This window comes from Ctenopharyngodon idella, chromosome 10 (genome assembly GCF_019924925.1).
Source record: "Ctenopharyngodon idella isolate HZGC_01 chromosome 10, HZGC01, whole genome shotgun sequence".
NCBI lineage: Eukaryota > Metazoa > Chordata > Actinopteri > Cypriniformes > Xenocyprididae > Ctenopharyngodon > Ctenopharyngodon idella.
In genome coordinates, this window is record NC_067229.1 from 12058369 (window position 1) to 12082146 (window position 23778).

General features: G+C 37.9%; 1 protein-coding gene and 1 long non-coding RNA gene across 2 annotated transcripts; one reads left to right on the top strand and one right to left on the bottom strand.

Moving 5' to 3' along the window:
• The first annotated feature begins 1697 nt into the window (after positions 1 to 1697).
• Positions 1698 to 3599, top strand: LOC127521611 (uncharacterized). Its single transcript, XR_007932424.1, has 3 exons — positions 1698 to 1844; positions 2185 to 2300; positions 3568 to 3599. It is a non-coding gene; the product is annotated as an uncharacterized LOC127521611 (long non-coding RNA).
• Positions 3600 to 4564: 965 nt separating this feature from the next.
• Positions 4565 to 20568, bottom strand: cilp2 (cartilage intermediate layer protein 2). Its single transcript, XM_051910959.1, has 10 exons — positions 20335 to 20568; positions 14672 to 14767; positions 13859 to 14128; positions 13547 to 13729; positions 11480 to 11632; positions 11073 to 11390; positions 10855 to 10963; positions 10608 to 10765; positions 6954 to 9382; positions 4565 to 6871 (listed from the first exon to the last, which is right to left on the bottom strand). Exons 1-9 carry the CDS (start codon positions 20396 to 20398, stop codon positions 6966 to 6968), a joined length of 3768 nt encoding a protein of 1255 aa, XP_051766919.1. The 5' UTR covers positions 20399 to 20568; the 3' UTR covers positions 4565 to 6871; positions 6954 to 6965.
• Positions 20569 to 23778: the final 3210 nt, after the last annotated feature.

A 23778-nucleotide genomic window follows, 5' to 3' on the forward strand; every position in this document is an offset into this window, starting at 1 on the left:
CTATTATTTCAAAGTGAAGTTGAGAAAACATAACTGGGGATATGGGAATTTGCCTGTCAAGTGCTTCAAAAGGTTTGTTTTTTAAAATGATTCTTAGGTACTAATCATTATGAATTTGTGTTAATTAGGGTACATCTATGCATTGAAAACCATGTGGCTTGAAAACTGATTAATATTTTAAGTAAAATAATATTCAGTATTGTTTCATGGGGACATAAAATACACCAACCTGTAGGAATGACCCAATTGAAAAACAATAAAAATAAAATAAAATTTTAATATATAATTTATATAACAGAATATAGAAGAATAAATATTAAAAATACCAGTTGCAGAGTGGCTCAAGTGAGTTTTGAAAATTCTTCATTGGAGGGGAATGAGAATGTGAAATGTGCTTCTAATGATAAATAGGCTTTGAGTGTTTGTCTAGAGCTGGATGTAATTGACCGGAGAACCTGTTATCCTACATTTAATGCTTGGGCTGTGCGAAGCTGTCTTAGCATGGGTTCAGAATGGTTCTCTCATTTAAGTAGGCCCATTCATCTCACACTAGATTATAGTGTTGAGAAAATGCAGGACACTGGCCTTGTCCCCTTTTTCATAGTGCTCAACCAGATGTTCAGTCATTTCACATCTAGCAAGCATCTTATATTAATATAAATGCAAGCAAACATAAATGCTATATCAGCACAAATTTTTCTGGAGAACAGAGTATGCTTCTACTCAGTTTTGGTGCATGGCTGATTATGCTTATGGAACTAATATGACTTAATAAGTTATGCTGATTATGAATAATACAGACAAAAGTGAATAGCTGATTACATAACACAAAGGTGGACATCATAGAGAAATAACTTTGCAAAATTGCTAGGACATTGTGAAATAGCTTGATCTGTTTTTGTTCTATTTGTTTGTTGTTGTAATCACTGAGAGCTTTATTCTTTGATTTTGAGTTGTGTATATTGTAATAAACTAGTCAGGGTAGGCTTGTTTTAATTTCCTTCACATTTCTGAGTACTAACAGAACGCTGTAAGCACCTTATTTTTTTTTTATAATCAGTCTGCATGATTTCTTCCTCATTTACATTCAAAAACGCTAAGTTTAAAGTTTTTCTTGTTTTTGTTTGTTTTTTTAAGTGCACAAAACGTCCACAAATTATGGTTTTTATTCAAATCTTCCCTGATGAACAAAAACGTCTGAAACCCTAAAAGCTGTTTTAGCTGTTCTTCCAGCCTGGTCATTGCAAGCTGGTCATAGCAGGGGTTTTGACCACTTCTTTAGCTGGTCATGCTGGGAGATCCGAACACCAGCTTGGGCTAGGCTGGGAAACCAGCCTGACCAGCTTAAACCATGTCCAGGCAGGTTTTAGCTCTTGTTTTTCACTCAGTAGGGTTGTTAAACGAGCCTTTGGAGACCCCTCTTTGGCGACAAGGTGCAGTACAGCCTCCAGGAAGCGACAACCCAGTGAGATCAGCGACTGTCGGTGAGCCGAAATAGATCGCGTTGTTTATATCATACAATAAATACAACACGTTAATGACCCAGTTAACCCACCTCCATGACTTCTCCAGAAGATGAGAGTGTTTCCTGGAGGCTAATAGGCCCTGTGTCCGAGCTGTCCAAGAAACAATGCAGATTGATCTATTCATCTGATGGACGCGACGCGGATGTTTGTCTGTTTTATGTGAGCGGTGAATTCCTCGCGATGGACGCTCGCTGCGCGCATTCGGGTATGACAATGAATTATTCCACATTTTATTCGCTTATATCGGTTCTTAAAGCGCTAGAAATGGACATAAAGCTACTTTAGCTAGCCAGCTAGCTAGCAGCAATGACAGAAATGGTAAATATGCTTAGTTGTTTTGTCCGTTGTGCAATGTGTTGCTTCCTTTTCATCAAATCACCATGGTAACCGTAGTTGCCTAAATGTCAATTAAGTTACTTAAGTGCGGTGCGTACTGTAAAATCATTATTATGTGATGTCCTGCAAACGTTTTCAAAGACTTTCTCTCATTTTTGTTTAATGATGAGGATGATCATGAAGATTAGTATTGTGGCGGCAAAGTGGCGCTAATTTGAGTTCAATTTTTAGAAGATTGTAAACATTCTGTCAGACAAATAATATGCTTATGTGTTAAATGCTAAATGAATTGTGAAATGAAATAAAATGACTTTACTTTCAGGAGGCCCGCTGTGTGATGGAGATATCGAGGAGGCCGATGGGGTTCTTCAGGTTTTCTGTCCTTGGCATGACTATGACTTTAATCTAAAAACAGGGAAATCAAGCACAGGTTTACAGGTAAAGCATCATTTATTCAACATTTTAACTCGTATGTTCCAGGTTCAGTGCAAGTTAAGCTCAACAACATTTGTGGTATATATGTGGTATATTACCACAGAAAATTATTTCAACTTGTAGGCCTACCTTAGCAAAAATCTATGGAAGCTTGTTTCCACAACAGAACATAAACTTGTGTTCTTGTTCATATCCAGTGGCAAAAAAAGACAGAAATGGTCTTCAAAGTAGTTCATATTTCAGCCAACATACCTCTGTGTGTGTGTGTGTATATATATATATATATATATATATATATATATATGATAATGGAAGTGCTTAAAAAATGAGCTTCACATTTCAGATTTCTAACTCTCCATATGCTGAAACTGTTAACATCCTTTTTTAAACTAAGAGATGGATCAAAATGAAATTTTCTGTGCTAACTGTCATTATACAACAAATGCTGCTGAATATGCCTAATTTGTATTGAATCTGGAACATTCCATATACAAGTTATATCAGACGTGATTATGTTTTAAAAAGCACTTATAGGACAAGGTCTAACTATCTTACTTTATATGAATCTCTAATATATGTAGCATTTCTTGAATCATTGCGATGCTTGTATGTGCCTCAGAGATCATTGTATACACTAAATTTCATTACTCAGCAGTAAAGGCAGCAGTCAGTTGAACCAGTTAAGTTGGCCAGTGATTTAGTCAATGATTCAGCGTCCCCGAAAAACACTTGTATTTTTATATTAAAACCACATTTGTTGTGCCATCACTTTAACTCAGTATGGCACCAAACATTATCTCACGCAGTAATGGATTGCACATTAACAGAATCGTACAGAAGTAAGTGCTGCCAAACAGACATTTGGAAAGTTGCTAAGAATTAAACTACCATCATTTTGGCACATTTCACATTAGCCAAGCATCTGCTTTTTTAATAAACAGATGAAATGTGTTCTCCCATGCTGCGAATATAAATAATTGGGTGGTTGGACATGACAGCAAACTCCGTCCAATCAATATAAGGCAAAGTCTCTGTAAAACAATCCATAATTACGACAGTCATCCTGGGGGGCTGGACACCCTGAAATGTTCAGTAATTAGACTCTATTCCCACCACCGGTTAACATCCACCATGCTCGTATATCAAAGTACCTTCCTAGCTTTAGGCTTTTACAGCTGTGCAAGCAGAAATAGAGTCAGATGCATTGCAGGCGGACTTAGTTTTATTTCTTCGTCAAAATGTATAGTTTTTTTTCCTTTTCTTTTTTTAGCAACAAGTTTATGAAGTGAAATTGGAGGACGGCAACGTATATGTCAAGCATGCAAGCGAGCTCTCGTTACAACCTTTCGGCCAGGTCAAAGAGCACTGAATTTCTTGCAATATTTAGTTCCCTTGAACTAAATCATCTGTTGGGATCTCGTTACTGTGGGTAATAATTGAAAATGATGCAGTAATTTAGTTTAATAAACTTTCCTGTTCCCCATTGGAGCAGTTTGTGACAGTTTGTATATATACACCACGAATTAAAGATAAATTGTTCTTTAATGGTGTACTTAAAATGACACTAAAATGAACATTCTTTTCTGACATTTGGATTATATATTTTATGATTTATTTTAAATGTTATGAATATCTTAAAATGTAAATTGGCAATATTTATATGTAAGATTTATTAAACTCAGGGAAAATGAGGTCACAGACAGTTCATTTAGTCGACTGTTTTTTTTAGCAGCTTAATTAGTCTTAGTTTTAGGTTCATAATTGTTAGTACTCCAGAGATGTTAATGTGTTTCTCTCTAGGGCCGTAATAAATGTTTACGATTGTAACTTGCCATAATTATACCCTCCTAGATCCAATCCTCTTGAGTGTCAGGTAGAAATTACTTTCACCGGAGGGAAAAAATTAAGAGACTTCTGAGAATTCCATTAATTACTTGGTTGACTCCTTTTTTAAACTTATGATTCCGTTATGATGTGTACTTGTCTTTGTTAAAAATTTTACATGTACATTCTTGTTTTGAACATTCTTCCCATTTAAGCAGCACCAGTATTTGTGAGATTATCCTACCCCTATAAAATATATTAATACAAAAATGATGTTATCTGTAAAGCTATGCAATTCTCAAACTTTTTTTTTTTTTTTTTTTTTTACAGTTTTATTGTTATTTATATGTGTGATATTTTGCCTGCTTGTGATTTGTTATTTTTTCTTTTTGTGTACATCTTTTGTATTTAAGCTTGATGGAATAAAAACAATGCCAATAGAACATGTTTACAAGAGATCTTTATTTACATTCTGGTAAAATTGACAGACATTTTAATCCACAATTTACACATAAAACTGGCTTTTGAGATAGCAAGGTGGAAAATTTCATGCAGTCTGTTACAATATGATTTGCATGGATTTTCAGCATTTGTTTTATGTAAGATGTTTGTGAAACAAGCATGAAGAGAGATTTCCGAGAGCGCAGAGGCAAATATTCAACTCTAACTTTGTAGCGTAGACAATGCGGTAGAGTTATCAACGCACATTTTGCCAGAGGATATTCCTGGAAATTTTGTAGTCTCCCTGAGACCAGCCAGACAGTTGAAGTGAGGACAAACACTCTTTTGAAAGCTAACTGAAGGCCAACTAATTTTTTTTAGCACCGTATTTCATCCAATATCCACCTCCAGCTTGCCTCTAAAATAGAAATGTACAGTATAGATATGCTGAAAGACCAAAGGTTACATTAACTGAATATATTACAAAATTACAGAAGTTTAAAGTTATTCAAGTTACAAATGTATGACTCAACATCACTCACAGGTGAGACTGTCTGGGATATAAAAAACAGACAAACATGATTTTAGTTGTTTTAAGTCTGTACTTGGCATACAGCAAAGTGTTTTAGAGTTTAAACAGGAAAAAATGTGGATTAGAGTTACATAATATTTCCTCATGATTCTAGTTGGCGACAACAATGTGCTGTTAATGGCACAATTTAACATACTTTTTACATAATTATTGAAAAATATCATATTTTAATGTCTGATTATATTTGGTCAACTGCAATTTTAGAAAAATTTGCCATATTCTGTATTATTTTCTTGAAGACATCTATCTTTTATTCAGACGGATTATTCAGATTAATCAATATTGTTTCTTTTCTGAGGTATTATATTTTTGTTCCTTTTAAGATTTAAATGATTTCATTTCACAATATTGTTTATATTCTACCCGCACTGGGCAAGCTGTACATTGTTTGGAGACAAAGACAATAAACATTTCCACCATTATCTATTAAAACATGCACTGCAATCCCTCAACCCAATTAAATTCCTGCTTTGAACCAACACAGGATAGTGAGGAATTTTACCGCGTAAGGGATTAGACAAATCAAAGCAGAATTACCATAATGAAATCCTATTTGCAATGCTACCTACAAAACATACCTCAGAAAATACAGTTGACCAGCTCATGCAGGTCTGCATGATTTTTTATGGTCCATTAAATGTTGAAATCACACAAGTGTTTTTTTGTAAATGTCCACAGTTACTTCAAGGTGGTTTTAAAATACTGCAACTGCATTTATGTTGCATTGTCAGCTGGCTAAATGAGAGGAGACTGCATTGGATTAGCAAGCTCAGATTCATTATGTCTAGGTTAAAAAACAGGTGCTATGTAATTTCAAATTCAGATATACACTTTTGAGGGAATAGCCCAACATTTTAAACAGACCTATGGCTGATTGGCTCATAACATAGGGCATTTTTGTTAGGACTCTCAAGTCATTATTGGAACACAATATTGCACTTTAGAAGACAGAAACAAGAAACAAAATACAATCAGTTTACCCTAAGATCTAGACATTATACACTGAGATGTACTGTATTAGTTGGATTTCATATCAAAAGAAAACTTTTAATTAGGCCAGTCATGCGGTTAGAAGGATGATGAGGGCATTAAAAAAAAAAAAGAGGCAATGTTGCATTAATTTGCGTTTGACGTTAGAGCCATTAAATCATTATGTCTCACCACATGTTTGTTTTGTCTACCTTGGTGATCAATTCTGTTAAGGAATGCAATTCTTGGCTGGGGTCAGTCGTGCTTTGGTCAGACCGATAGTTGGCCAAATAACAACAAAAAGGAGGTGAGACAGAACAAGCATCTTTGCTGCCTCGGGTCTAGTTTATTGCATCCCACAGAGTTCTCTAATATGTCATTGATGAAAGGATTAGCAGCTGTCACACTTGACCTTAACCCCTACAGACTTGTCTGAGTCAATAATGAGTCAATAATCTAAAAGTAGACACTCCACATAAGCACGTTTTGACATTTGAAATAAATAAATGATATCATCCTGTATGAGTATTTGGCCTAATCATAAAATAAGCGTCTTAAACAATGAAGTAAACTTGAGAGGACAGTTTTCCATAGACAAACAGAAAGAGTTTAAATGTGTTCGGATAAATCAGGTAAGGATTTTGCTCCGTTAGGACAGAGCATCCAATATCACCCAGCTGGCCAAGTTTGGGATTTCCATTGCAGGTTCTTTGAGTCTTATTTCTTCATTCTTTTCAACCTGAAAGACCTGCATGTGGATAGAAAGCATACGCTTGATTTTCATCAACATCTTGAAATTATTTTTTTAAAAGTGCACTCGGAGAACTCACCTAAAGAAAGATCTACTGTCTTGGTTGTGTCCTTGTAGCAGGTCTCCTTCTGTTAGTGTTAGTGGCTCTGCGGTTCTGGCTCCTGCCCTGTTGGCCAAAGGGGTAGGCCACCATTTGGGTTGACCCTCTTCTGACTTGCAATCCCTGGGACTCCCTCATCTCCCGTGCCATCTGTGTTAGTGTTAGGCCAGGATTTGTTTGCAAGCGCTGGAATAAACTCTCACGATTCACAGTTCTTTTAGGGCAGCTGAACGTTAGTGCCACTCCAGAATCTGACTTCATCTCCCTGGAAAAACCATCTGAAGTTCCATCAAAGCAACGGCCAATGGCGATCTCTTTGGCAACACGTGGGTTTTGGTCAGTGACGGTATATATTCCGTAATTGTGTCCAAGGGGATCAACAGGAGCTAACATATTGAATACATGAGACTCATTGTTCTGAAGAACAGGAGGATGCTTTATTAGATACTCTTGCAGGAGACCGTTGATGCCTATCCGACGGCAGTTGCCTTGTGGAATCACAGAAATGAGTGACCTGTCTACAATACCTTGATCAAAGAGCATCCCACTGCACTTGAACTCAAGACAAGCAGCAGAGGTGTTGGGATGGTTTAAGTCACGGGTACTACGAATGTCTCTAATGCCATACAACTGACCCCTTGTTTGAGGATGAGTGCCACCAAGGTTTCTTGACCTTACCATGATTTCTGTAGCTCCATGAATCTTAACTTTGATGAAGCAAGCCCTGAACTCCTGTGGATTTGGCCACCAGGAAAGGTAGTCTCCAGTCCAAGATGTGAGGTCACTCTCCTGAAAGGGTACCACATTGTACTCGTATTTGTCTTTTTCGACACGGAAGAAACGAAAGTGGTTGGCGTCAACAGGTGCATTTTCACATCCAATTAAACTCTGGTAAGGATAGATTGGACCATTCGTTTCATCAAAATTGTTAGGGTTTGGTTTGGCAAGGTTGATTCTGAAAGCTGTTTTCTTAAGTGCTGGATCCTCGTGATCTGAGCGCTGGTAATCTAACTTCCCTAAGTAAGGTTGAGACACGCCAATAATGTTTGGGTTCATTTTTGGCATTGAGGGGGCTGCTTCCAATTCCTCACCTCCCATTATAGCCGTGACGTAAGCCGTGTATGCGTCAGGCCTCTGAGCATCGCAGAAAGCTGGAAGACAAGCACCATTTGGTCCTGTTATCACACTATCAAAGCGACCCCATGCCCTTGGATTTGACGAGTAACCAGGCTTGGGCTCCAGGTTTATCAAGTTTATTACCACTCCTTCTAGTTGCTCATTGGGCAGGAATTTGTCGCTCATGTACGCCCTCACCTTGACATAGCAGCGGCGATTTTCAGGTACATCGAGATTGAACAACCTACGCTCCCTGATTTCCATATTTCCTATCAGGAAGGTGCGCTCCTCTCGTTTGTTCCTCCCACTGCCAGCAATGGTACTTTGTGTGGGTTGAAAGTTACTTTCCTCTTCCCAAATGCCTGTGTCGGGATTGAGGGACCAGAGTTTCATAGCAGGAATGTGCTCCTGCATCTTAACATGCTCTGAATCAAGGAGAACTTGGACTGCGCCGGCTCCTAGAACCTCCTGGTTTTCCCCATCTCGGAAATCTACTGAAAACATTCCGTATGTCCTGAGAGGGAGCATGTCTCCTTCATCGTCTACAAAGTTGAGATCACCAGGGGCAGCAGCAGCCATGGTAATGTTGCGTGGGTCAAGGAACGTGACACTGGCCTTAACGGTCCCTTCATACACTTCTCCTGTGTTTTTATGGAAAGAATTTGGAGGTATCACCAGTTGACCGATAGGGTTCTCGCCTTTAATTTCACCTAGGTAAATGGTATTGCTTTCGGCAGCATTGATATCAATAGGTTCTTGCTTCCTCATCACTTTTACATCATGATAGACCGAACCTCCTCTTTTGTCAAAAATAAAAACCTTGATTGTGTCGATGAACTTCTGAGAAGGGTCGACAAAGTTTACCACAAGACGCTGTGTATCTGGAGACACCTGGATTGTGAACCCACCCTGATATCCCGTGGTACCTATCCGTTCCTTCCCTATGTAAATGTGTCCAAAGCGAAGGGGTTCATCATTGTCTGTTGCCACCACTCTGCCCCGTACAAGGACTTTGGGCTCCACGCAGGTCTGGCAGCCACATTCACTCACAACCTTGATAGGCAGGGTGTAACGGCCACAGTTGATCTCTCTAGTGTCCATTTGTTTGACCCCACAGCAGAAGCCGGATCCATCCCTGCAGCGCATGTCAAAGTCCAGTGATCCAGGGCATTTGTTGTGTGGACAGCGACCTGCATTGTAAAACTTGGAGTCTGTTCCTGGCTGCCTGCAGTCAAATGGCAATTTGATCAAGTAAGAATCGGGTGTTGAGTTGCATGCTGGTGATCCTTTAGCTGTGAACACAAAATGTAAGATCAGTGTGCTATATTTTTAATACTTAAAGCAGATAAATTGACATGATAAGAAAAAATGTTTTCAAAGAAAAGTTTATTTAAATCAAGTTTATTTTCCTTAACCCACTGTATAAAAGTCTTCTTAAAACAGAGAAAAAGAAAATGCTATAAAATTTTGAAGTATATTTTCCTTATTATAAAGATGTTTTGATAGTATTTTTGACTTGTATCACAGTAGGAATGTTTTACAAAAATATTTTACAGTGTTTATCTTATTAGTTGACCTTTACCAGCCGAAGACATACATACCACTTGGTTTAAAGCAAAATATTAATGTTTCAGAAAATAAAAACTGCCTCCAATATGGTAATGAATGGAACATTGCGAACAAATAAAACTGGGTCACTGAACTTGGAAGCTTGAAAGGGGAGTCATGACCTGCCAAATTATTGTTTCTGTTTAAATTTTATGATCTCATTCTGTCACCATATTAATGACTGCCGTTATTATTGTCACATTACCACTCTACTGTTAATGCTGCTCATTTATTCATTAGAGAGCTGTTTTTTCCTTTAAAATGACACTTATTTGAGAGAGCAACCATGTAATCTTATTTGAAGTGGATGAAATTTAATTTACAGAAAACTTTTCTCCTGTAGCTGTTGTTTAAATGCCAGAGTGAATACAAAACACATTAATCATCCTCCATTAAGAATCCTGCTGTGACAGGTGTTAGTGTTTCATTCAGCAAAGCACATTTCATATGCCATAATGATTAAGAAGCAAAGAGATCCCTCAGACAAAGTCTAGGGCTGATTGCTTTAGCACACATTTCGGCAGACTATTTCTGACAATCTATATCTTGGATAATAAGCATCATGGGAATTCTCAAAATGTGTAGTTATGTGAGCAAAAGTAGAAATACATACTTGTCTGAGGATGAAAAAACAAGATTTATTGACAAGCTTGGATTTCACTTTAATATGGAGAGGGTGGGATTTAAGGATTTTAGTCTGCCCACCACGACTTCTTTCCAGTCATTCCTTGTTTAGAAAGTGGTATTTTCTACCAACTTAAACATAATAAAATATTGTACTGCACATGTCACTAGACATTAGAGACTTTAATATTTCATTAGAGACCTCAATATTTAATGGGGTTATTTTTCTTCTTTAGGGACATTTTGACAAATCCCCGTTGACCGCTAAAATGGTTTTGCACTTACCGAAAACAGTGAGGACGGCTGCAGTAGACTTGATGCTGCCTGTCAGACTAGTTGCTTTGCAGTGATATTGCCCTGACTGCTCTGGTTTTAGGTCCCGCAATATCAAATCTTCATCGTACTTGTATTTTGTGCGATTCAATAAAGTTCCGTTGTGGTACCTTTGAATCAAACAAATTAATATTTTCTGTAACTAAGACATTAATGCCATATGTCAGAAAATCTAATTACAAACTTCATTGTTTTTTACCAGTAATATTTGTCAGGTTTTGGTGTTCCTGTGGCTCTACAGCAAAGGGTTGCACGTTGTCCCTCGTAACGTACTTTGTCTTCGGGATGTTTCTCAATATATGGCTTTTCTGTAAGACATGGTAAGATTTGTTCAAATTAAGCTATCAATGTGGGGTAATCCATATCCAACTTCAGTGTATTAATATTATAACTTTTTCACGTTTTCTTCTTCTTTACCTGAGGATCGTAAGACGGCCCGTACCCAGAGTTCATCAGTGCTGTTGATGGAAACAGGGAGAGTGATGGGAGCAAATTTATCCTTCCTTATGATTACTTGGCTCTGAGGGTTGGTGCACAGTCCTTCAATCTTGAATTGACCCTTGGAATCAGTGTGGGCACGGATGACCTTGGCTTGGCTGGCCAGAGCCACTGTGGCGTCAGCCACTGGGACACCTGTAACGGTGAAGACCTCCCCGTGTAGTGTCTGTCCATCACAGATACAGTAGCTGCAGTCCTTATTGGGACGTCCCCCAGGACAGACACGTTTGCATGCCACTATAAAAAATAAAATAGATGTTTTGATTTCAAAGTAACAAAAAATATTATGGCTTTTCAAAGATTGTGTGTTTTGTAATACACAATACCTGGGCATGGATTTCCACACTTTTGGACCTCTGCGGGTCGTCCTGTACACTGAATCTTAGTTGAAGATCTGTGACATGTCCTACGTCTTGTCCTGCGTCCCTTCCCACAGGTCACTGAACAAGCACTCCATGAACCCCACTGGCTCCACAAGGCTGTTTAGTCAAGATTTAAGGGAAGACAGTGGTAATTAACATTTCTGACTGCATCATCCTATTAAGTTAAATGAACAGAACACCTTAGCAAACAAATAGACACCACACATGCTAAAACTACTCAGAACACCCTAGGAACCAAATAGAAAAGTCTTGGCAAACACCCACAACACTTTAGCATCATGGTGACTAGTTTTTCACAAATGCCACTCACATTTTCAGAAAATGTAAAAATCTAGTTTATGCTGTAAGACAAAGAAAATAAGCAAATCCTACAAACAAGACAAAAAATCCTCTTTGTTATTTTTCTATTTAAATATACACGTGTGTGTGCGTGTACAGAAATGTCAGACTGCATTTTGACATCTTTGCCAGTGTGGTTACATTGATTTCATGATCAAAGACAACAAAGCTCTGTACATACAGAAACATGTTTGGGTTTAGCCAGCTTAATTGGGCACCACATGTGTCATGTAAATGTCAGCAGGATGTGATCGCTCTCGAGGATCAAGAGTGGAAAATAAGCCTCAATTCTGAGTTGAGTGTCAAAATGTTTCAAGTGATTCAGAAATGCATTAAAAACAAACATTTGGACGTATCTATGAAGAGCATTCAATGAGCGTGTGACACCTCACTGCTGTCTAAAAATCAGGCTTTATCCTGCAGAAAAAAAAGTTTAAACCAGCCTAAAATGGTTTGCTGGTTTAAACAGGTTTTTGGGTACTTTGAAACAACCGGTCGACTAGCTAAGCCATTATAATGCCTTCTTACCCTTACAAAATTAGTGCCATTAGTGTACTTCTTTTTAACTAAATATAAGAAAGTATACTTTCAGTCTAATTTTTATATACTTCTCAGAAATATACTTAGAAATAGCACTTATACTTATGCTTAGACCTTTCTGTCTGTATAAGTATATTTGGACTATACATGTACTCAGTCTTTCCTAATTCTGAGTATTTTAATTTTTGTGTAGGCTAGTCCACTGTTAGTGTACATAGGAATTTACTTCAAATCTACTTTACTCTTTCCCCGCAACTGAATAAATTTTTCCACTATCCCTGTTTTCACTGTTATACAGTAGGGGACGCTATTATGCAACTTCTAGTACAGAATCTCTGGATCAAAACACAGGTGAAGAAGAAGCAGAAACAACTGAATTGCTTCTTCGTTCTGAATCTGATTCAGACGTAGTCTTTGAAAAAATGTGATTTCCCAGCTTTTTGTTTAAAATGTTGCTTTTTAAATTAAACTTAACCACATTCAAGTGTTGATTAAAAAGGATGCATTAAGCTAGGATATTGTTCTTAAATGGAAAGTGTTAAAGTACAGTTAAAGGTATATTTCAAGTAGCTTATAAAAAACTAATACCTAAATAGGAACATAGTAGTATACTTAAAGTGTAAAAATAATATACTGTATAATTAATAAACTATAAATATGATGTTATGTTCACTTAAAGAAAACTATAAAACTTGCAGTATAAAACTACTAAACTAGTAGTTTACTAAGAGAATACTTCAGTGTACTTTTTATAAACTAAAAAAAATGTACTACAAGTAATAAAATTAAAACTAATAGTATACTTATAAGTTCTCTTGTAGTACAGATGCAGTATAAATGAGAAACGTAGTTGTGCACTTAAAGTTTACTACTGTTATACTTATAATGCCCTTAAACGTACTTAAGGATACTTAATAAAATGAACTTGAGGTATACTTTTTCATAAGGGTAGCCAAGTTGGATAAGAACAGCTAGAACAGATTAAACCAACTAAAAACCATCTTCGGTTGATTTAAGTGGTTTTTAGCAGACGCTACTGAAACTTATCAATGAAGACTAGAAATCCATATTATATCATTAAGTGTTATAAAAATGTAAAGGTTGTCAAATTCATATTCGTTCTTTGTATACCTTGACATGGTGGGGTTGAACACTCTCTCCGTTCGATGTGAGGTCCCACGCAGACGGGCGAAAGCAGCAACGGAAGAGGTTGCGTGCTCATGCACTTCCTCTGACGGACTTGGATGCCAACATCGTTACAGGCAGTGGCAGAGCAAGGCGTCCATTCGCTCCAGTCGGTCCAGTATGAGTGGACTTAAGAAACAACAACAAAAAAACTCTCATATGTTAAAATGCATAACACTCATATGTTAAAATGATGCATATGCCTCCATATGGAATACACTTCTCTACTTTGATGGATTGTCTCTTGACTAATTGTACCTGGTGGACACTGGAATCGCACATGGTAGTTGGAGCAGCTGCGACCAAGCGGCTGCTCCTTATTGATGCACCAGAAGCCCTTCTCCAGACTGGAATGGACCACCTCCCCTGTATCCGCAGCTGCAACCCAGTCCGTGGTACGGGCCTCCATGGCTACAGGTCGTGAGCAGACCCTTTCCCGATAGTAGAAGCGAATGGCTTCTAACCTCTCGTAGTCGCCGTTTCCTCCCGGATGGTCGATATTGAACCAGGATGTCCACTCGGTCACGCCTGGGTTACACAAAACAAAGATCAGAGTAAGATGTTTTACAAGAACAGTATGCTCTTGCCAGTGACCCAAAGATGTGAAGAAAGAGAGTTTCCAGATTACGTCAGATTTCTGCCCCATTGTGGTTGGTTTACTCCAAAAGATTAGTCCAGCTTTTTTGCATCATATTAAAATACAATCCGTGTCTCACAAAAGTGCTTGTTGCTTTATGTCAAGCTATCCCATGGGAGGTATGAATCAGATGACGTTATTCAAGGCAGAGAGAGCTGCCTGAATTGTCTAAGAGACAACTTTTTCTCTTGCTTCAATTAGGAACATGTGTAAACTCATTTACACGTAAACGAGTCAATGTTTTATTGTTTCAGCATTGCAGTGGCTATATGCCTTCATCATTAAGGCTCACATTTAATGAAGACGGATGACTCCAGAAATCATTACATCACAATTTTTAGAATCACAAAGATCCACAATGCGGTTTGGATCAACTAGGACACCACAAATTAGTTGATTGCATAAAGAGAGCATGTTAATATATCCATAACTACCTGTGGTCTGTGGTTCCATAAGGCTGTTGTAAGCCAGCTTTTTGTTCCTGTCCGTTTTGTTTAACCTCTGAAGATGTGAGCTGTCCCAGATGGGTCCTGTGGGAATACAAACTTTATTACAGTGCACTCAGCAAAGGTGCTACCAAAGGAACTTTAGCTGCAGTTAAATCTACAAGGAACACTGACCTCCTTAGGGACTAACTAAATTTGGTCTTAAAAAGTTGGACACAAAATTTGTTTGATCTATTACAGTGCAATATCATTTGCAATGTAATAGATCAGAAAAACGTATTCCTTGCACGTTCCTTAGGTTGCAGACACGTCTGCGAATGTGATCGGAAAATCCTGCCTGGCTTTGTGGTAAATGGAATGTGTGCTAAAGACATTCAATATTTAAGTACTGACTTTTTTGTGCTCTCGGCATCGCTGCCACCAGAGTCCAAGTGGCCTACTTTTATCGGCTCAGAAGCCCTTGGCATCTACGGCCCTTCTGAACCACGTCCAAACAGTTTTGAGTTAGCACCTGATATCTGATCTCATGATTGGCCTGAGGAAGACACATTCGGTCCATTTCTGCACTGTATCTCTTTCCGCTCTGTCTGGTCACGTCGGGAGATGCTGCAAACATATGGAAGTTAAGCATGCACAATGGCCTGATCCCCTACATCCATTCTCAAACTAATCTGGAGACACTTACTAGCCAGGGCCCCAAAGGAGAAGATAGAGTAATGGGAACAAACACATGGCGTCTCGTGCTTTCTAGATGACACATTGCCAGAAGATGCACTCCCACATCCCAGGCGGAGGACAGTGGGCCTCCGGTGCTTCATGCGGACTGTCCTGTGTGTCGAAGGTAAATCCCTGAACCCCTTTCCAGAACTTGCTTATAGTGTGCTGTGATAAGGAAATCATAGACTGAGGGATTCATTCACCAATGCCATTATTTTTTTCCAAAGGAGACGTGTCCCACAGATGTAGCCAAGCCTAACATCCTCAAGTAGAAACAGCGCAGTGTCTTGACAGTGGATCATTACTGGCATTACTCAACACACACTGAAGCGCTTATCTGCGGCAGACATGTCAGTCACCGACGACACTTTGCAGGATTTACTCCAAACCACCATTACTGTGATTATATGCCTCTCAAATACTGCATTGATTTACCTTGCAGGTTCACCTGAAAGAGAGCTTGTCATTCCCAAAGTATAGATCACAGAATATGAGAATGTCATTATTTCAGTTATACATTTATCCTGAGTGGCCTGCTGTGTTAGTGGCACTGTGTTGCTTTTAAAGTGCTTTTCTAAATACCACACTTAGAAAAAATAGGCTAATGATTAAGAAAAGAGCACAGTCATTTCAGTTGTCTCCGCCATGTGATGTTATTCCGTCTAGCTAGCTAGACTCTCTTCAAACTCCTCCATCATGAAAGTAAAGGGCCTTCAAACCAAGGACAATCACCATAACTATGGTTACGTTTTAATAATGGTTCAGATTCTATGAAAATAGGAAAGTCCACACCACAGTTATAACGATAACGACACAGAGAACGATATCATTTGAATCGCTTTCAGAATGATTTCTTTTTTAGCTGATGAATGATAAAAACATTGACAGCCAATCAGAATCTACCGGACTTTAAAGAGTGCGAGCATTGAAAGCAGCAAACAACATAACTGCAGTGTGCACTTATAATAAACAGAACGTCGTCGTCTGTTGGTGTGGACGCTAATATGCTTATTGTTATAGATATCGTTCTAGGTGTGAGCAGGACTTAAAGGGTTAGTTCACCCAAAAATGAAAATAATGTCATTTATTACTCACCCTCATGTCGTTCTACACCCGTAAGACCTTCGTTTATCTTCGGAAGTTATTTTTTATTAAATCCGATGGCTCAGTGAGGCCTTTATAGACAGCAATGTCATTGAACTTCTCAAGATCCAGAAAGGTACTCAAAACATATTTAAAACAGTTCATGTGAGTTCAGTGGTTCAATCTTAATATTATAAAGCGAGGAGAAAAATTTTTGTGTGCCAAAAACACAAAATAACAACTTTTCAACGATATCTAGTGATGGCCGATTTCAAAAGACTGCTTTGAATCTTTTGTTTCAAATCAGTGATTCGGATCGCGTGTCAAAAGTGCTGAAATCATGTGACTTTGGTGCTCCAAATCACTGATTTGAAACAAAAGATTCGAAGCAGTGTTTTGAAATCAGCCATCACTAGATATCATTAAAAAGTTGTTATTTTGTTTTTTTGGCACACAAAAAGTTTTCTCGTCACTTTATAATATTAAGATTGAACCACTGAACTCACATGAACTGTTTTAAATATGTTTTGAGTACCTTTCTGGATCTTGAGAAGTTCAATGACATTGCTGTCTATAGAGGCCTCACTGAGCCATCGGATTTAATAAAAAATAACTTAATTTGTGTTCCGAAGATAAACGGGTGTAGAACGACATGAGGGTGAGTAATAAATTACATTATTTTCATTTTTGGGTGAACTAACCCTTTAACTGACCTGAAAGAGAAAATCAAACATAGAACAAGACAGTATTCGGTAATGCCTGAAAATTGGGTGGTGTTGGGTGGTGAATTGTGATCACGACGTCAAGCATAGACTATGGCGTAAACCTAAAGTTTTTCCAAAAACTTGAACAATAAATCTTTATCACACCTACAATGCCCACCAATATAATTAGCAATAACCGCATCACATAATATAGTCTGTTTTATTCCAAGACGGAAGAACTCAGTGGAACCTTGTAATATCCACACCCAGTAACAGGACATTATTAGGATCAGGTGTGTAAAAATTATTTACCTTGCAGTGGAAACTAGCAACTATTTATATATCAGTGTCCTCCTAACATAGACTGACACTCTGTCCTCCCATAACAAACCACTTGTGCCAAGTTTATTTTGGGAGATGGCTCACACAAGAGGGTGATTTAAACTTGGTTCAGCAATTCTGTGATTATTTTGTACCTATTTTATTGCCAGGGGTTTTACCCCACAATATAAAGTGCAGTATCATTACTCTTTTAGGACTTCTCGCGTCACCTCATAAAGTCTGCACAGTGTCCAATAGCCATACTCAGACAATTAATCCATTCACGAATCACGCAAATAACAGTCTGTGGCCTTTTAATAAGACATTCCCCATTTTTAACGTGCGTTTGGAGTATTGCTACCCAAGCCAGAAGCTAATCAAAATACATGCAAGGGTTGGGTTTTAATAAAATAGCTACGTCAAAGCTGTGGCAGAGAGGTTAGCGCACATGCTGTAGATATGCTGTTTATCCGGGAATCATTTTTGGTCCCCTCTACTGTCTGTAAATAAAAGCCTCCCAGGACAGACTCAAAAACATGCCAAAATTTAGCTGGCACTAGCATTATTCTTTCTGAAAGTTTTTCCCAGGTTCTTCCGAAAAGGAAAGGTAAATCATTTTGGCATGTTATGTAATCCCTTTGACAAAGCGCTATAGTGCTAACCCACATTCTCAATATGTATTAGAGAGAGAGCGAAAGCACTTTGATGTCTTTAATGCAGTATACGAGGTTGGTAACAAGTAGGGATTTGTTTGAAATCAGAGGCATTTCATTTAAGAAGGCAGTGTGCCCGGGCAGTGGTCTCGAAATTGCATTCCACATCCCATCGTGTTTTAATGAATGCAAATGAGAGCTCCAAAGTGGTTTTGTCTGTGTGTTTATCCTGCGTCGGCAAACATATGGAAGTAGTTTTGTGCATCTGGCACATGTCCTGGCTGAGGTGTGCTCGAATGGAAGATGGTGAGCTCTGTCTGATTGGGTTGAGAAGAAGATTAGAAGACACCAAATGTTCCATAGACTCCGAAGTGGGATGCATCTGTGCTCTATTATTCTAAACTGAACTGCTCCATTGTCACTGCATAATAATGAAACCATAGCCAGATTGGCGTTTTTTAAAAATGATCTGGATTAGTTTCCCTTGTCTTTGAACTGGTTTATCCACATATTTGATCTGAAGTGTCAGCTTGAATATAGAAATTCTTATTACACTGGACAAAAGTATTTTTTGTAATTAAAAAGACTTTAATTAGCCTTTTCAAATTTGTTTTCCAATAAATATTTTAAAAATTATTTTAAAAATATATAAAACTAGATTCATTATTAATAATAATTAAGACTTGTTTTCTTGAATATGTAATTTCTCGTTGATTTTTCAATTTTTTCCCCCCCGATTTTAGTAAAACAAGTGAAAAAAAACCACATAATGCATTACAGCTTTAAAAAAACAAGTCTTATATTAATACTTACGCAGTGTTGCTTTTCGAGCAAACGTATGTTTATGTATTTTATTTGAAATTTATACTGTAATTTAGGCCCTGTAGTGATTTTGCCTCACATAAGGGGTGTAAAGAGGAGAAAATCCCTCTAACGCACGAATCGAGTCTTCTTATAAAAATATGGCTGCAACAGATAAAGGACACTAATTTTACGTTTATTATTATTATCTATTATTGTATAAACAATTCTTTCGCGAAATATGCTAAACGCAGCGTGTCCAGTCAGAATTAAGAGTCAGGGGTGTTCGTTGTATACATTTAGTTATCGGTCAGGTAGCAGCCCCTTCACGGAAAAGAACGAAATTGAGATGTATAACCTCTCGCACATTACCTTTGATCCCTCTTTCCACCCTCTTTTTCACATCAAAGCAACAGAGGTCGATGTACTGGGCAGCTGAACTTCAGAGCAAAGTGAAACATCTGGAGAATAAATCGTTTGAATGGAGCAGATTAGAGAGTGGCAATATTTACTTTGGAGCGTTGAAAATGGCTTCACCGTGCCCTGGATGAAACTGGCACGAACGCGCGGGCTTGCAGCTCATTACCGGATGACTGAGAGACATCTGGTTATTTAAAACCAAATTTTAGTCCTAAAGGTTTTTAAAAGCCTTGACTTAGACCTCAGCAATGTCAGGCGCTATTTTCCGTGCCGGCTGTCTACTTGTGTTGGGAAACAGGTAATAAATTCCGCAGAGAGGTTGAGGTGGACCGGAGACCACTGTGGACTGACAGTGAATGGAAAAGAGGTGGGTAAACCGGTGCTGCTCCAAAATGTCAGTCTGAGACGGTGGGCAGTTTTCCAGTATTTCGCGACAGTCAGTCATTCACATAATGAATTCCTCTACCGTATATATATATATATATATATATATATATATATATATATATATTCCAAAGCAAAAACGTTTGAATGTCGCGTGAAGTTTAAAATAATGCTGCTTTGTGACACTATTGTCACTATTTTGTATAGGGCTTTTTAATGGCAATATGATAAGGTGCCATACTTCTGTTCTCATGTCAATACATTGCAGTTATTTATTATAGATGGTAGTTGCTTAAAAATCACATTCATCTGTTTGAATTTACATAATTACTAAAACCTTTCCTTTCAAAGTGTCAATGAGTCAAACAGAAGCAGATCTGTAGGCAAAAATTATGTGATTTACTGAAGATCACTCTAGCCATGAAAGTTGATACAGCTCTCACAAACAAACAAGCTCTCTCTGTTTTTCTAACTCTTAAGTGCTGACAGCAAACTGTTACATAATTAATTAATAACATCCTTACATGTTCTAATTAAGACAGTTATGAGATTATTTAAATTACATTACCTTGTGCCAGAGACACAACTAAGACGGTAGACAGCACCAGCGTCACGACTGTGAAGTCCCACATAGTGCCACTGTCAATGATGGTCTGCTGTTGGTAACAAAAAATAAATGAAAGACACACACACACACACACACACACACACACACAAAAGGAAAATAGGTATGGGTTTGTCAAGTTTTTGAGAGACTTGACCGATGAATTAGTTTTTCCCGTCCTTCAAAATCAAGTCTGATAGTTTTGTGAAGTTCCCAGAGTTTTAAAAGACAGGATGGAGTGGAGAATGGTCCAGACCAGCCCCCTCCTGCTCGCCATTGGCCAGTGCGCTAACATCTGTGTCCTTATATCATTCCAACAGACAAAAAACAACAGACAGAGATGTAGGAGAAAGGTGAATGTTGCAACAGAAAAATGTTATGTTTGTGTTTTTAATCAAGATATGCTGCATTACCAGAGATCTGTGTGCTTGAGCAGGACAATAAATCACATTGTGTTTTATTATGTCCCGGCCTGGCGCATTACATCATTTCAACCACAAATGAAGATGATAATATGATGGCAGCAGATGAATTGAAGTTTTAAAAATCTATTTATTTCATAATGGAATTTTCATTTTTTACTGACATGCAACTGTCGAGCATTTCAGCAATGTTCCTCCAACGTTCAGTGACTCAACAGACAGTAAAATGACTGCAATGTGACACACCTGTTGCAAAAATAGGTGTGTACAAAGGGAGTTGTAAACAGCCGAATGGTTCAAAGTTTCTAACTGTCACAGATACTGATTCACAATAACTATTTCTCATTGTTTGAAGGTGAAGTGTGTAATATTTTTTGCTGTTAATATCCCAGCATAATGTGTATAAACAACTAAAAATAAGACAAGCACTTAAAAAAAATGTGAAACAAAACAAGTGGTTGGAATTAAATGTCTATTTTATTGACAAACCGTAGATGGATGAGTGTTCAGAAAACCTGTTTGAAACTCATTATTTTATTAATTCGGTATGGTGCCGCAAGGTGCACAGAAATTACATACCTCACCTTCAATTTGTTTAATTTGCAGCAATACTACAATTTTGACTGATAACGTCAGTCATTAACTATGAATGGTCGATATTAATGTCTAAACAAATTTCTGTCATGACAACTCTCTGATTGTTTGGCTTGGTAATGGATATGACAATGTTGATATGTTTGATCTTGGCAGAACAGATCTGCTATGCTGCTGCTGTTGGTTGTTGCTGCTGCTGCCAATGTAAACACAACACGCTGCTGTGAGCAAGTAAGACATGCTGCTGCTATACAATATTCGAATTACCTGTCGCAGATCTATACAGGTGGAGCTGGGGAAGGTGGAGGGTTTCTGAAAACACGCTGCACTGCTATAGCAAATGCTGACCAAGTATTTAAAGGTTGAGCAGTGAGCTCATTGGCTACTGATACAGCAGGAACCAATCAGATGTGCCACAGAGAGTGACGTGATTGCAAGCAGATTGAGTTCACTTAGTTCACTTTTAAATGAAAATTAGCCCAAGCTTTACTCACCCTCAAACCATCCTAGGTGTATATGACTTTCTTATTTCTGATGAACACAATTGGAGATATTTTAATAAATATCCTGACGCATCCAAGCTTTATAATGGCAGTGAACAGGGGTCACGAGTATGAGCTGCATCCGTCTACATCCATCCATCATAAACATACTCCACATGGCTCCGGTGGGTTAATTAAGGCCTTCTGAAGCGAAGCAATGCGTTTGTGTAAAAAAAATATCCATATTTAACAAGTTATGAAATAAAATATCTAGCTTCCGCCAGACCGTCTTCTGTATTAAAGTTACGAAGAAAGTGTAAACTGGCGTCGCGTCAGTTACACTTTTTCCGTAAGTTGAATAGGGAAGGCGTAGGACGTGGCGTAAGCTTTTTGAACTTCAAGAGTTTTACACTTTCTTTGTACATTGAATACGGAAGGCAGTCTGGTGGAAACTAGATATTTTACTTAATAACTTGTTAAATATGGATTTTTTTTTTTACACAAACGCATCTCTTTGCTTCAGAAGGCCTTTATTAACCCCCCTGGAGCCATGTGGAGTACACGATTATGATGGATGGATGTGGATGGAAGCTTTTTTCTTCAGCTCATACTGTGACCCCTGTTCAGCGCCATTATAAAGCTCAAATGCATCAGGATGTTTATTAATATTTCTCTGATTGTTTTCATCAGAAAGAAGAGGGTCACATACACCTAGGATGGCTTGAGGGTGAGTAAAGCTTGGGCTAATTTTCATTTGAAAGTGAACTAATCCTTTAAGGACCTATCAGCCTGCACCATCTAGAGTTTCATGACAGAACTTTTTTTATTTATTATAAATAACACTAAAATCAAAAATCAATTGAAACACTAAAGTGAATTTAGGCATCACAATGTTACAAAGTACAGTATGAAAAATGTATATTCATTTTTAGATTTACTAATGATAACAGTGTTATATGAACTGTTTTCGACAAAGTAGTGCAATATGGCTTTTAAGCCAGAGCGTTTTGTTGAAGGCCAAGCTTTGAAGTCTAACTCATGGTTCATGAGCAATGGTAATTGTGTTTAAACATTTGTAAATATTCCCATGCATGCTACATGTACAGTACTGTTCCACTGTCTGGACCATGCATGACCAACACATCCCTGACGGGAAGATGCGGTCACTTGCCAATCCATGGTGTCGTCCAATATTTAGAGTCATTTTGGCACGACTGTTTTGAAAGCATTGACGAGCACAGGGGATATTTTACTAAATGGGTCTGAAAAAATCAGGATCAAAAGTCAGAAAGATCATAGATTACAGGGAACTGTGGTATCAAAACTGAATAAACAGCCGAATTTGCAAAGAAAAGCACAGACCAAAAATTTTCCCCCTGATTCCTTCTCAGTCTAAACAGATTTTCATATTTTCCTTTGTCACCATATTGAGTGCATATGGCTTCTTTTGCCTGTTACCTTTGTGAAGCTCTCTATGTGTGTTTAAAGACAATAAACATACTTTTTGGCCTTCAGTGGGGTGGACAGAAATGTAAAATGTTTATTGGCAGACTAAGAAATATGATCTCCGGATGATTTCATGTCCACCTTTTGATGAATATATCCGAGTTTACACAATGTCCTGAAACAGCATTAGTGATGAATCATTACGCTGTTTCGGTATTCCTGTCCACATACTGTAACTGTTGTTTCTTTAGACAGAAACATTCCTTTATATCACCCACACCTTTTCCTGCCCTTTGAATAAATCTCTGGGAAGAAATAATATACTGTATGGTCTAAAGAATATCGTAGCTACCGCTTGTTCCCAAATATTGGCTAATAGAGCACATTTTTCAAGGTTTGGCTAAATAATAACATCCAACGTTTCTTTAAACACCCGAATTTGACATCTAAATGAATAAACACAG